Here is a 16,061-nt window from a genome sequence, read left to right on the forward strand (position 1 = left end):
CGGTTTTAGTTGATGGAAAAAAAAGATGTCCATTTGTTTGAATATTAAAAAAAAAGCAACTATATGACATAAATGCTGAACTTTCTTGTTTGTTTTACATAGCTGAAGAGTCAGATGAATAATCATAGAATCATAGAATGGTTTGAGTTGCAACGAACCTTAAAGATCATCTAGTTCCAACGCCCCTGCCATGGGCAGGGATGCCTTCAACTAGACCAGGGTTACTCAAAGCCCCATCCAGCCTGGCCTTGAATGTTTCCAGGGATGGGGCATCCACAGCTTCCCTGGGCAACCTGTTCCACTGCCTCACCAACCTCACAGTAAAGAATTTCTTTCTTGTGTCCAGTCTGAATCTACCCTCTTTAGAGCCATTACCCCTTGTCCTATCAAACTATGTCCTTGTCCTATGCCCTTGTCAAAACTCCCTCTCCAGTTCTCTTGTAGGCTCCCTCTAGGTACTGGAAGGCCACTCTAAGGTCTCCCTCCTCTTCTCCAGGCTGAACAACCCCAACTCTCTCAGCCTGTCCTCACAGGAGAGGTGTTCCAGCCCTCTGATCATCTTCGTGGCCCTGAAGTCTTATTGAAGTCTTAAGCTAGCTGATCCTCTTTTACCAATATCAAGTAATGTCAGCATCAGCTGTAGGACAGATGTGACACTGAGAAAAGTGATTGCTCTACACCACAGAACAAATTTGTGTATTTTTACCATTACAATTTATATTTGGCATCAAGAGCACTCAGCACTAAACCCACAGGCAAGAAACAAAATAACAAAAAATTATTCCCCTTTCTGTCTTGAAACATAGCTAGTAAAGACTGGGGTTTCTAGCGTGTTTTAGAGGTGGTAAGGACCCACTGCTTCCAATGCAGTCAGGGAGGAGGAGGTTACTCTCCAAACGTCTGAAAATTCAGAGCTAAACTGTCTTTCAGATTCACAAAAGAAAACTGATTTGATAGGAAAATGATGAAAGTGGCTTCTCAACAGGATATCCTGTGGCAGTACTGTCTTTATTTTTGGTCAATACACATGGATTGTCAGACTCTGCAATACATTTTGAAGAAGTGTCCCAAAGCAGAGCTACTGTTTAAGTGGCATACCATTATCTGCCTGTTCAAATGCCTGATTCTTGAAACAGAGGGGAGACAGCATGGATATAATACCAAACTCTCTTCTTCTTTCAATATTCTATGAAAATTAAGTTTGCTGACTCTGAAGAAGTCAGGGCAGGGAACAGCTGACAGACACTGCTGTGTGGTTAGACAGAACTATGTATGTGAAGGATCTCAGCAGAAAGAACAGATACTTAGCTCATTGTGATTTTATATGCAAATTCTTCAACTTCATTCTGTGGTGTTTGCATAACTTTGAGGTATTCCATCTTAAAAATATTTTTTAAAAAATGTGACTGGATCTATCATGTCTAGAGGCTGCCCATCCACAAAGAAGAGCTGAAAGAGGAAATATTGTCTCTGGCTTAGCTGCTGGAAAGACAGAATACATTGTCAGAACAAAGTGAACCTTACTAAAAAGAAACTAACTTTATGGGTGTGAATTAGCAGTAATCGACATACTAAAATTTGTGCTAGGATACTGCCTGGGAGCAGAGCTGCCATCACACACACAGAGACATACAGAGGCTGAGACTCGTACACTGCATGACTCGCACCGTTACCTAACTTAGCCTAGCAAAACCCAGCTGGTTTTGGTTGCTTGATTCACTTTCTCCTAGAAAGCCATTATGGATCAGATCTACAGTCTTCTTGGATCCTGGGCAGAATGGGAGAGAGGGGGAAGAGAAAGACAAGGCAAGCTTCTGCCTAAAGAGGAACTGTGTCTGAGAGCTGTCTCTGCCAATGCAGCAAGCAGAAGCAGAACTGTTGAAAATACATCAGTCTCAGAAAAGCAATGATGAAAAATAGTCCATAGCTATCATAAGAAACCTTTAAATCCCAACAGAATTATTGTTCCAAAATGGATGTTATGACTTAATTGCAAGGTTTGGGCTTGACATTTGTTAAGCATCCTTTTATGGCCTTGGTCAAGCAGGCCAGAGCAAGCAAGTCAGTTGGGACCTAAAAGTATGCTGTGCAGTGCACTGCTCAGCACTGATCATTTGTGCTTTAGCAAAGAAGCAAACCCACCAGAAAGGAAAGCTGAAACATAATCCTGGTTTTTGCAATGCATTTGAAGAAGAAATTTAGTAGTCTATGGAGACATTTGTGTTTTTGTCATGTCTCCAGAAAAGACAGTAATGATCGTACCTACTAGAAACTCGCAGACAATGCCTGAGTTCCAGACACACATATCTGTCATTTCCATCTTGGGCATTAACTCTGTAGCAAATTTCAAGGCCACTCTCCTCGTCAGTGGAATTTGATATTGGCTTTTCCCTCTCTATTTGCAGACATCTCGAGCTGATACGGAAATGCAGCACAATCATGAGATTAAAAGCAATTAGACACTTACTGGTAGTGTCTACAGGGAATGATTATACAGATGAGGAATTTGTATCTTCAGCTACCATTATAAGTTAGTTTGGAATAAAAAAAAAAAAAAGGTCATATTTTTAAACAACTTACATGCAGTACAAGTTAGAATCATAGAATCATAGAATGGTTAGGGTTGGAAGGGACCTTCAAAGGTCATCTAGTCCAACCCCCCTGCAAGGAGCAGGGACATCCCTGACTAGGTCAGGTTGCTCAGAGCCTCATCCAGCCTGGCCTTGAACGTTTCCAGGGATGGGGCCTCCACCACCTTTCTGGGCAACCTGTGCCAGTGTTCTATAACTTGCATCGTAAAAAATTTTTTCCTAATTTCCAATCTAAATCTACCCCCCTCTATTTTAAAACCATTACCCCTCGTCCTATCGCAACAGGCCCTACTAAACAGCCTCTCCCCATCTTTCTTGTAGGCCCCCTTGAGGTACTGGAAGACCGCTATCAGGTCTCCCCGGAGCCTCCTCTTCTCCAGGCTGAACAGCCCCAACTCTCTCAGCCTGTCCTCATAAGAGAGGTGCTCCAGCCCTTTTATCATCTTCGTGGCCCTCCTCTGGACCTTCTCCAACTGGTCCATGCACTTCTTGTGTTGGGGACTCCAGAACTGGACACAGTACTCCAGGTGGGGTCTCACCAGGGCAGAGTAGAGGGGGAGAATCACCTCCCTCGACCTGCTGGCCATGCTCCTCTTGATGCAGCCCAGGATGCGGTTGGCCTTCTGGGCCGCAAGGGCGCATTGCCTGCTCATGTTAAGCTTCTCATCCACCAGCACTCCCAAGTCTTTCTCCTCAGGGCTGCTCTCAATCCATTCCCTGCCCAGCGTGTATTTGTGCCTGGGATTGCCGTGACCCAGGTGCAGGACCTTGCACTTGGCCTGGTTGAACTTCATGAGGTTGGCACAGGCCCACCTCTCCAGCCTGTCAAGGTCCCTCTGGATGGCATCCCTCCCTTCCAGCGTGTCGACGGCACCACACAGCTTGGTGTCATAGGCGAACTTGCTGAGGGTGCACTCTATCCCACTGTCCATGTCGCGGACAAAGATGTTGAACAGGGCTGGGCCCAGCACGGACCCCTGAGGGACGCCACTCGTGACCGGTCTCCACATGGACATTGAGCCGTTGACCACCACTCTCTGAGTGCGGCCATCCAGCCAACTCCTTATCCACCGAGTGGTCCGTCCATCAAACCCATGTCTCTCTAGTTTAGAGAGAAGGATGTCATGCGGGACAGTGTCAAAAGCTTTGCACAAGTCCAGAGAGATGATATCCGTTGCTCGTCCCTTGTCCACCGATACTGTCACCCCATCATAGAAGGCCACCAAATTGATCAGGCACAATCTGCCCTTGGTGAAGCTGTGTTGGCTGCCACCAACCACCTCCTTGCTCTCCATGTGCCTTAGCATGGTTTCCAGGAGAATCTGCTCCATGACCTTGCCAGGCACAGAGGTGAGGCTGACTGGCCTGTAGTTACCCGGGTCTTCCTTATTCCCCTTTTTAAAAATTGGGGTTATGTTCCCCCTCTTCCAGTCATTGGGGACCTCACCAGACCACCACGACTTCTCAAATACGATAGCCAGTGGCTTGGCAACTTCATCTGCCAGTTCCCTCAGGACCCGCGGATGGATCTCATCAGGTCCCATGGATTTGTGCACCTTTAGGTTCCTCAGATGATCCTGAACCTGCTCTTCAAGTACAATGGGCGGTTCTTCATCCTCGCAGTCCCTGCTTGCACCTTCTGCAGCTTGGGTGGTGGGACAGGAACTCTTGTCGGTGAAGACTGAGGCAAAAAAGTCATTGAGAACCTCAGCCTTCTCCATGTCCTGGGTAACAAGGACACCAGTTCCCTTCTGGAGGGGGCCTACATTTTCCCTGGACTTTCTTTTGTCCCCTACGTACCTATAAAAGCTCTTCTTGTTACATTTTATATCCCTGGCCAGATTCAGTTCTGTCAGGGCTTTGGTTATAGTTATAGTATCATTAGTCAAAACAAAGAAAAGCTGCTTTCTCATACATGAAATATTAAAGGAACTTTTAACAGTAGCATGCAAATGACATATTGTATGCACCTGTATCAGGAGCCTCAAACCCACAAGCTGAGAAATAAAATCAAAACAGCAAGGAATGAATAAACTGTATATGCAGGCTGATTTGACACATATGCATGGGAAATCTCAAGGACAGTGTAATTCAGAACGTAAATAACTAAGTGGTTATTATGGTCAAGAAATGTAAAAATGCGTTCTTTTCAAGATGGCAGTATGCATCTGCAAAATTTCACAGGCCTAATGGATAATTTTATTCAAAATAATAGAAAAGAGCCAGTCATTGTTCCTGAGAGTCTGCTTTTTTATTAAATGAGTCTATCATCTCATGTTTGGACTTGATGATCTTGGAAGTCTTTTCCAACCCTAAAGATTCTATGATTCTGTTTGGATATTAGGAAAAATTTCTTTGCTGAAAGAGTGGTCAGGCACTGGAACAGGCTGCCAAAGGAAGTGGTGGAGTCACCATCCCTGGAGGTGTTCAAAGAACGTGTAGACGTGGCACTTGAGGACACGGTTTAGTGGAGATGGTGGTGTTAGGTTGATGGTTGGACTTTATGATCTTGGAGGTCTTTTCCAACCTTAAAGATTCTATGATTCCATGGTTCTGTTGGACATAATACAGAACAGTTATGAAACATGCTTTTGAAGTAGCAAGATTTGTTAAACAGATCTATTAAAGACAGCATTGCTCGGGTTTTTTTCTGCTAGTTGTTGATGTTCAGGTTAACTGTCTTAAATGGAATTGTTATTTCCTAATCTTACCAGTACTACAAATAAATTGAATATAAAAATCACTGCTAAATTTCTGCAACTGAGTTTCAACATCCTGGGTTTTCTTCTTCCTTCTCATCCTCCCTCCCTTGACACAGAGGCAAGAATATAAAATACGAATTAAGGCACAATCCATGGCTCCTAACTATATTGCTGCAATGAAGCTACAGCCAGCTGACATTTCAAATTTTTGTTTCAGTGGCTGATGGCAACCCAATGCCTGTCCCTAGCTGGCTTCTGGCCACTAAAAGGACTCAGTCATTATGAGTACACTTAAGCCATCAGAAGAGGTTCATGAGGTTTATGCCTTTTCAGCAGCCAGACAACTGGTTAGAGGAAGATGGCCAAGGCAAGCAAGAGAAACTCCTTTTTGGCATTCACTAGTGAACAGACCACCTAACAGCAAATTCCCAGAATAAGCTACTCTCTGCTAATGCAGCAAATGAAATGGCTACCCTGAGCACATCTTTTAAATCCAGGAAAGTATTTAAGGAAAATTTTTATCACAAGTAAGAAAAACGTGCCAGAGAGGTAGGTGGACTTACTTAAAGAGGCCCACATGTGAACACTGCTATCAATTAAGTGCTAGAGGGCTGCCTCTAACACCAGCAAATTCAGCTACATTGGTTTAACTTCTGGTGTTGCCCAGCAAAACAGGCTGGTTGCATAACAAAGCCATTGCAGACAATCTGGAACACCATTCTTACATCACAAAAACTCCTGCATTTTAATCAGCACAGCATTATTCACTCACACAGAACACTGGCATTTTATTCTGTCATTGGATAATGCAGCAAAGAAATGGAGTGAACCTGGTTTAGTAGTGTTTGGTGTAACAAATGCAAGTCATTTTTGCTAGATGTTTCATTCTAAACTTGCATAGTGCCTCAGAATTTTTTTTTATTGTACCCCCCAAAACCAAAACCAAGCCAAACATATACCACCATGGCATGAATTTTAACTTACCAAAACTAATATTAACTCACTTGCCTCTTCAGTCTGACTTTCTGTGAACATCTCTTTGCACTTACAGTGCTGTGAGTATGGAAACCTGATCACAACCCCGAGAAGGAACAGATTAATGTGTTACTGCTGGTCAGCTGAATCGCAATACCTGGTAACATAACTGTTCCTACCATACCTCACAAAATAAAATGTATTCTGATTTGTATATGCACTATACTAAGATCTGGGTTGAATGAAAGCCACGGAAGTGGCTTTTTTTTCTGAAGAAAATCCACAGAAACCACCCAGCCCTATGCTGGAAAGCTTGCAGAATCCAAAAAGCTGTAATTTAGCTGTCTTAGACTGGAAAGAAGCAGCATCAACAAACAAGTCAAATTTACTCTTTGCATTCTTATTCAAAGCAACTCCTTGAAGCAGAAAAAAATTGAAAAGCTCTCTATATTCAGTGTAATATCCAGGATTAGGGTGTGTGCTGACACGGAGACTAGAGGGAAAGGAACAAGCTACTTGAAGCCTGATTTCAGGACTCTTTGGCTGGTTCTGCATGAAAGTACAGCCCTGAAGGCTCCAAAGAACTTTTCCAGAAAACAGTGATTACAGAGGAGAAGACACATGTTAGATGGATAACGCAGGAGCTGCCGCATGAGAAATCTTCCATTACTCAGATATACCAAATCACACTGTTGCCTTCCACTGGCAAACTAACAAAAGTAGCTTCAACATGCCACAAAATCATGGTTTATATCAAAGATAAATCATCATTCAAGCCATGTGAAAGGGCAAGGAAAAAGAAATACCAAACATTTATAATGACTATGCTAAATAAAGCAAAAAGAATGCCAGTGCAGACGTGTCTTTTTAAAGTTACAGATAGCATCAGTTAGGTTCCCTCCCGAAAAAAAACAAACCTTCCTTGTAATACCTAAATCATGCAGTATTTCTTAAGTAGCCAAACACAGGAAAACAAGAAGGTACCAAATCACTACTAATTTTGTCCTTTCTGCCTTTATTGTACATTTCCTTCCTGTTTGAATTAACTTACCACTATTTAACAGGATATTGATTTTATTTAAGAAATTTAGAAGAATTTTCATGTGCTTTGTTGGTGGGAAAAAAATGACTGCACTGTGAAAGGACGGTTACAAATTCATCTCCAACAACTGTATTTAATACACATATAAATATAATACCCATATAATTCACCTAACAAATCTGCAAGAATCATATATTGCAACTCTTTGCCAATCTTTCTTTTAAGGAATCAAAATTACATACAGTTGTAATATGGAGAGAACTTAAGGACAACCAAAGGATCTCACATCCAACAACAGCTTAGAAATTAAAGTAAAAAAAGTCATTCTTCCTTTGGAGACAAATTTTAGATTATTTATCATTGTAGGTAGAGCATTTCACATGCGTCCCACTAGTCAAAGAGTCTGTAATCAACAAATAATTTAGTTTCATCTCACACTTTTCAGGTATGATATTCACAGAATAGAAAACTGGGTTGCTTGATTTTGCTTTTTTATATATGTGTGGCTACCAACAACTGAAAAATTGCAAAATATCTCTTTCTGATTTTTAATTCAGAAATATTTTTAATCCAAAAAGAGAAAAAAGAAATTCTTCACAAACATACATTACGTATTTACTATTTCTTCATATGCTGGAATCAAACATTACAAACATTAACAAACTCACTGGGAGGACATGTAAGTTCTGTAATTCGGTCTGAAATGACTCACTGGGAACAAAACTGTAAGAAATCAGTCAGTAGCATTACAGCAAATATCCTTCCACTTCTTACAGCCAAGGGACGCTAAGTACATTGTTTTTCTTTTCCCTTATTCAAAACCAAATGCTACATTTAGAAAGCAGTGTTAATTTAAGATACATGCCTCTGATTTTATATGCAAGAATAGCATTCCAAGTAGCATCTCTGAACAAAGCACAAGTGTTGACATTAAAGCTAGGTAATATATGAGAAAACACAAATACCTGAAAAGACTTAAAATCCTCTGTCATTAATATTCTCCGTGCTTATTTTTCTAGTTAAGCTAGAAACAGTATCACAAAACTTCTTGGAACAAATACTTCCCTAAGGGTAAAACAGTCAGCCATTGCTCCCTGTTCATGCTCTTTGCATGAGACAAAAAAACCTAAACAAAGAAGCATGCAAACTACTTCTGGGCACAAAAAAAAGTAGATGAGCTGCAACCATATGCTCTCTTTAGGAAATTTGGCCTTCAAACTGGAAAGCTGCCTTATGCCTATGTTGTGCATGCCCTGTTTTGTCTGAATGAAAAAAACATTTCTTAAACAAATAAACAATAGCATCAGTCATGGCACACTGAAAATAGGCTGTACTGCAAGCAACCCTCTACCTGCAGTATCTGTTGACAGAGACCAGCTATCGGTATAGTCCTTTGCAGAGAACACTGTCCTATGAAAGCTGTAGTACTGAAAAAAAAAATAATTATGAAATCTGAGAGGAGTTTCATTTTGGAAACGTTTACAAAAAGAAGTAAAAGTTCAGGAAATATTGTTGATTTCCTGAGAACATAGAGTGCATTCACCATGAATCACTAACTCTCACTTGAGATCATCGTTAGTTTCATAAAAGCAGAATTATAGAACAAAACATTTTAGGAACAAATTACCAACCAAGCAACTGGATATGATTTGCTAAAAAAAAACATGTGTAATTTGGGAGAAAAACTGATCCTCAGCCAGATAAACAACAAGATGAGCGAACTGCTTTAAATGACATAGATCTCTTGTCAAAGAAGGTGCTCAGAACAGAATTTTCAACCATCTTTAATATTTACTGTTATGTTCTAAAAGGTTATTATTTCCAAACAAAGGATTATTTTCAAATATATACAAGGGAATACAAAGTTTCAGGATATGCTTAAGTAGATATTTTTCTACCCTTGGTAACCTGTGGTTCAGGACATTAATGAAGGCCTGACACTTGGATAAAGATCTGATTTGTTGGCTTGATAAATAGATGACATTAAAAATCTAAACTTTCGGTGTTAGTTTTTCAATAAGTTCATTCAGCAGCTTCACAGTCCTTTGGTTTTCTTCTCCACTATGGTTAATTCTATACGCAGTACGGATAAGAAGGCTACAAACCTCTTTGCTTGTATCAGTTGTCTCAATGATCTGAAGGGAAACAGAGAAGATGGGAAATAATGCAACTAGTTGCTAAATAGCAAGAATCCTCTGTTAATATTTGCAACAAAAGCACAGATTCGTCCCTCACCACTGAACATATGAGATGCTGTGCATTCAAAAGCAACTTCTCTCCAGAGTGTCTCTTTTCATACATCTTGGTGAAACTGAGCAACTCTGAGATTTTTACTGTTCTCTCAAATTTCAGTGAAACAAATCAAGAGGTCAAAAAGTTTTTAAAGGAAACACAAATGGGCATTTAGGCAATGGGGAAACACAAATGTAACCATTTAGAAGTCATCTCCTTAGAAAACAACTAAAAGCATATGAAGGTTTTGGGTGGGCTTGGGGACACAATTCAATTCCATAAAGCTTTCAAAAGTAAGAATAAAACCCTCCCTAAAAGATGACAATGTATTAGGAAAAGACTCTAAGCTGCAATTTTTGCGCATCAGAAGAGACTTTACTCCACATTATCTGTGGTGTTAATCCTAAAGACTACTATGCAAATCACTGGCATGCATCCCAGTTTGGTTCCACACCATTCTGCCTTTCCTATGTTGTCTTCAGGCCTTTTCAAATAACACGGAGAGCCTAGCTACACATTAATGATTACACAAATACAGTCAAAATTAATCAGACCAACATACTCTGGCCTACAAAAGCTCATGACTACCCTGCACAGGGGAATACTCAGAGTTTTGAAAATTAGGTATGTTGCTTTCTATAAAGAAACAAGAAATTGCCTTCGATCTTCCTGAAGAGGTTGAAAGCAGCAGATAAATACATTACATCATCACGGCTCAACAGATACACTCCTCAAAAGAGAAATACTAAAACCAGCAGATTGTAAAAAGACATACAACTCCCTGAATTTTACCATTACATTCTTATGCTAAGATGAAATTGATCATTTGTGAAATTACATCTAAAATGCTAGAAATATCTTAGCCCTTCTTAAACAGAAAAATGTTGTCTTTTTAGTCAGCCAGAAGGAATAACCACCAAAATAGGTTTCCATTTCCCTTTTCCATAAAATCAGACTCTTTATACATGTCATACACCCTATACAGATGGAAGAGCACACTGCTGCTGAAAGGAAAAAGTTTTGAAGTGCTAAAACCACACACACTAGCCCTAGAACTGCCTGCACAGCAGGCCTCTACTTCTTAAAAGAGTATGGTTTTGTAGTTACAGAGGAATAAATTCCTCATCTCATACTGAGATAGCACTATTTATCTTGAGAGACACAAACACATTATACTGTTTGCACCGATATACCTGAAGGCTTTGATCAACCATAGCAAGATATTGTGGCACGATTACAACATTTTACTCCTCTTCAGCTTTTTCTTCACACGTTAAGTGACACTCTCTCAGGTCTTTGTTCTTTTTCTTCTCTCAATTATTACACCATTTTCCTCTCTGGCTTTGCTAAAGCACCAAGCTTCTGCCTCATCAATGCTAACACTTAGTAACTTGCTGTTTGACATAATGGAAAACAAAGAGAAGACAGTTTCATCATGTCTGCAGTAGCTGGATAACTAAGGGAGTATTTTATAACAGGGAAAAGCAAAACACTTGCACATGCTATCTATTCCGGGTGTAAGTGAACTGTAGGTATTCCTTAACTGCAGGCTACTACTCCAACTATTTCTGCAGCTGTATAAGTCAGGATGGCAACCTTTTCAGTGAGATGTTGTCATGAAGGAAAATACTTTGACTGTAGCTGAAACAGATACATAGCAGGTTAAGTACAGTTGCTGTAGTCACGATCTTCTTTAATTCTCTGTTACATATTTTCTTTATCAAGAGGTAGGAACCTAAATTCAAAATAGTAAAAAAAGTGTATTTTACTTAAAGTGAAAAAAAGGAAGAAACACTTACATGGTAAATAAATTCCTCAGCAATCGTATGTCCACCAGAAGAGAAAAGCAAAAAGCTTGTAAGAAGATGTGTTATAATATGCTGGTTACAACACTGTTCTATATCTGTTACACTCTGCACAGCCGCCTCCAGATCTTTGACAGAAAGCACCGTACAGCTGAAGAGCATCATTAGACAATTGTAGACTGCTTGAGCTTCTACCTGTAGGAAACAATTTCAAAGGATGCAGGATCAGAGAAGAGTAAAGGTCATACCTATGGTATTCTTCCTTTGGATTTACTCTCTCACAGGAAACTGAATCCTTGGCACAAACTACCCAAACATGTAAAGAGTTTTAATTTAACCAGCAGGGAGAACACGGAAGGAAGGGCTGTAGACATTTCTTTTATACTAATTAACACACACTGAGGTGGACAGAATGGATTTTTTAACTTTCTTTGGTCTTGCAAACTAAGCAGGCAGGGCATCAAGCCAGGATTTGACCTTTATTAATAATAAAAGGAAATGGAGAAAGTCCCTCAGCAGAACATGGTCAGATTTTTGCATTGTGGGAAAAAGAACAGAGGCTTCTCAAGGGCTTATGTCAGTATTGCTGCTACAGGTCAATTAAATCCCTATGCAACCTGACCTCAGCTGATAAAATGTTCTGGTAAGAATGCAGTTTTTTCCTTCTTCCTGTGTTGTTTGCAACTTATGGTTTTACCTTTTGAATTAGCCAATAAAAACTAATTTTTACTGTGAGTAGAAAACAGAAGATTTTGGCACCTACACAATGGAAAAAGAACTATAAGCAACTATTGCAAAAAATTCTAACAATTATTCTGCTCACTATATTAAAAATAAACCAAACAAACTGGTAGGAAAAAAAAACCGAAATGAGTAAGTGCAGGAACAATGGAAAAATATACCACTGCACACCCAAAGGAAAAGGACACCCATTTCTCAACCATATTAATTAGGACAATTTGTTTCAGTCTTGTACCAGACCTTGCTTTCCTCATCCCTGCTTTATTAACAATTCCACATAAAATAGTCTGAAAAAGCTGCTATTCTTGATTTATGTCCATAAGTACATGTGAGGCAATAAACAATACCAGAACCTAAAGAAAGGTAACTGGAATTCTTCAAAATTCTTTATCTCTCTGTGCATGCCATTCTTGGTGTGCCTCCATCTCGTGTGCCAGAGACTGGAGATTGATAGTAGCAGGCTCTGCTCCATGAGCTCACATACTCTAGGAGATCCATTCTTAGTGCCAAAGTTAATATAATGAACATCCAAGTTTTGTTCCTCCAATGTTTCAGAGTCTAAAGGTGTGAAAGGAATACAATAAATGAATAAATATTGAGAATCATAGAATCACAGAATGGTAGAGTTGGAAGGGACTTTCAAAGGTCATCTAGTCCAAGCCCCCTGCAGGGCGCATGGACATCTTCAACTCTATCAGGTTGCTCAGAGCCCCGTCCAACCTGGCCTTGAACGTTTCCAGGGATGGGGCATCCACAACCTCTTTGGGCAACCTGTTCCAGTGTTCTACCCCCCTCATTGTAAATAATTTTTTCCTTATGTCCACTCTGAATCTACCTCCTTTTGTTTTAAAACCATTACCCCTTGTCCCATCACAACATGCCCTGCTGAAGAGTTTCTCCCCATCTTTCTTATAAGCCCCCTTGAAGTACTTGAAAGCCATTATAAGGTCTCCGCAGAGCTTTTTCTTGTCCAGGCTGAACAGCACCAAGTCTCTCAGCCGGTCCTCATAGGAAGGAGAGGTGCTCCAGCCCTCTTATCTTCCTGGCCCTGCTCTGGGCTCCTTCCAACAGGTCCATGTCCTTCTTATGTTGGGGGCTTCAGAGCTGGATGCAGTATTCCATGTGGGGTCTCACCAGCGCAGAGTAGAGGGACAGAATCACTTGCCTTCACCTAGGATGCCGTTGGCTTTCTGGGCTGCAAGTGCACATTGTTGGCTCATGTTGAGCTTCTCATCAACCAACACGCCCAAGTCCTTCTCCTCAGGGCTGCTCTAGGTCTGTTCTCCGCCCAGCCTGTATTTGTGCTTGGGATTGCCTCGACCTATATGGAGGACTTTTCACTTGGCCTTGTTATTCTTCATGAGGTGTGCACTTTAGAGGTGCAGAATGAGCATATTCAGTCCTGCACATATAAGTGAAGTCTAGTGAACAGCATAAGTAGTCTTTTTCTTTGTTAAATCATTTTAACGCTATGTATTCCACATTTGCTGATAGATAAGTTGCTACCTAAAGTAAGTAGCAGGAACACAAAATCTGAAGTCACAAATGCACGCCTTTCCACATAAAAATATGCTGAATTAAAAGTCCTCCAGCTTGGCATCTTCGAGAAGTTCCCATCCCATCTTAATCCTAGTGAAAGGTGCACGGGTTGAGGCGGAAGACACTCAGTTTGAAAGACCTGAGAGCTAACCTGCCAAAGGACAAATTAAAGGAAATAGCAAATACCTAACTAAAGGCAGAATCTTTGCATGAACTGTGGGAATGCTTCTGAAGTAGCCTGATCTGTAGAAAAAAAAAGTCTTACTTGAAGTAACTAAAGAAAACAATCATAATGAACTGAAATAGTAGACCTCTGGGAACAGATGAGTAACTGCGTGGGCTGTCAGTGGAAAAGCTTTTTTCTCACTAAGGTTTGTCATACATTATGACAGAATAACAAACTGAAAGAATAGGGGAGATGATTCCATATATAGGACACTGTGATTTCATTCTGTGATGCTGGAGTTAGAACAATGTTCCATACTAAATCTGCACCTATAGTCCTTCAGTTTCATACCCTCATGTTTATTGCTTGGGTAGTGCCTACTTTCCCAAAACTGCATTCTAAAAGTAACCCTGTTTTTTCACTTCACTGTAGCTCTAACTTAACTCTGCTCAGCCAGCATCTCACCCCTGTTCCTAGACTATAAGAAATTACAGGGAAAAAAAAATTAAAAGTGATTGGGATGTGAGCTTGTGTTTGTAGTGCCATCTGGGTGGTGGAAGGGGAAGGGAAGGAAATAAAATATTGCAGAACACACTGTTGTACATGGACCATTAGATGTAAAATGAAAGCATGATGTTTTATTAGCATGGTGTACTGAGCTGCATTTTTAAATCAAGCAGAATCTGTTTTCAAATTAGGAAAACTAGAGATGTTACAACCAGATTTTCAATCTCAGCTTTGTAGATCAGGTTGCTTGGGCTAGTTCAAAGCATGAAGGCTGTCATGTATTTGCATGCGTACACAGACATACAGCACTCTTAATGGAGTATAGTGTGTGAAGTTAGAACACAGCTTCCTTCTGTTAGAAATCTAGCATGTGGGAATACAATACACTTGGTGCAATCTCATATGTGCCAAAAATCAGTAAAGATACATATGAGAAATCAGAATAGATGGGCAAGGCTAGGATTCAGGGATATACCTGGTAAGTATCTTTACTGCTTCGACTGTTGTTGTGATTTCCCTTATGTTTCCTTCTCAGAAGATGCCATAACATAGGAATGCTAAATTCCTGCCACACAATGATTTAAAAAATACCATTGCTCTGTAATTTTACTTGTGATTAAAAGCACCTGAGTTATCCAAAAGAAAGTAAAGAACTTGCTAATCTATATCATATACTATAATGAGGAAAAATGTTCTCTAAATGTCACTAAGAAAATCCACAAAAATTACCTTTCAACTTCTCCACTGCAACACAATTCCCAGGTGACCTTGTAAAGCCAAAACCTTCTCCAGGGTAGACCTTTCATTTTTCTGGCACGTACTATTTGTTTTATAGCAATAAGATATAAGCAGACTATTGACTGCCTTCTGCTGCTTACTATTCCTACATTACCCACCATTGTTTGAGTCCTTTGTTGATTTTCATTCTGAGGACAGTAGTAAAATGCCAGGAGCCACAGCAAAGCATCAGGTTCTACAGCAGCCTTCAGTAATTGTTCTGCTGCAATATCCAGCCATTCTCCAAAACGAGCAACCAAAAACCATATTTCAAAAAGATCAGAAAGAGAACTGGAAAATAATAAAGATATAATTAAGTATTTCTTTTTTTATTTGACATTTTAAAATGTCTTAAGTTAACTGCAAAGGGTGCTGGCACAGAAATAAAAATTGTTAAACTACTCTTCAACAGATAATGCCTTACTGGTTAAGCTTATAACCATGTTCTACTTTATTGTCTGCAGTCACGATCAAATGAGACACACTCAGTGCTAGTAACTTTGTCAGTAGAGGAGACTATCGACAACATCAGTTTGTAATAAACTGTGACAAAATACTGTGTATTCAAATATACATCACAAAATTAAACCTTATCATTTATACTGTTCAGTTTAAGGATTTTCAAAAAACTTTAAATCATATCTCAAGTGCTGTCTGCTAACCCACTGTTGCTTTATGTTGTCTTCCAGTTTCTTTCTGTTGCTTTCTAGGGTTATTTTCTGGGTTCTGGTAATTCATGAGGCACATGGGGGTTTTTTTTGTAATTAAGGAGGAATTACATTTAGATGGACTTAATATAATATTTTTAAGGATATTCATCTCCTGATTCTTAAAATTCAGGTCCACTTTAATGAAAATTTTGAAGATATTTACAACTAAGTTACTGCAGTTGGAAAAAGAAAGGTGAGAATGGATCACAGCTCATGTCTACGCTTTCTCACATGAACTCTACTGAAGTTAAGACTAAAGAAAAAAGAAATAATG

At 39.9% G+C, this 16,061-nt stretch overlaps 1 protein-coding gene across 1 annotated transcript in view; it reads right to left on the reverse strand.

Moving 5' to 3' along the window:
• Window positions 1-7,977: 7,977 nt before the first annotated feature.
• Window positions 7,978-16,061, reverse strand: part of FANCC (FA complementation group C) — a 68,864-nt gene continuing 60,780 nt past the window's right edge. Inside the window, exons 12-14 of the mRNA XM_086770583.1 lie at window positions 15,197-15,368; window positions 11,342-11,542; window positions 7,978-9,445 (exon numbers count right to left, since the gene is read on the reverse strand). Of these exons, the coding sequence (XP_086626709.1) occupies window positions 9,302-9,445; window positions 11,342-11,542; window positions 15,197-15,368 (517 nt within the window). The 3' untranslated portion in view covers window positions 7,978-9,301. The remainder of the gene's footprint in view (window positions 9,446-11,341; window positions 11,543-15,196; window positions 15,369-16,061) is intronic.

Source organism: Chlamydotis macqueenii, chromosome Z, assembly GCF_036417535.1.
Source record: "Chlamydotis macqueenii isolate bChlMac1 chromosome Z, bChlMac1.mat, whole genome shotgun sequence".
Lineage (NCBI taxonomy): Eukaryota > Metazoa > Chordata > Aves > Otidiformes > Otididae > Chlamydotis > Chlamydotis macqueenii.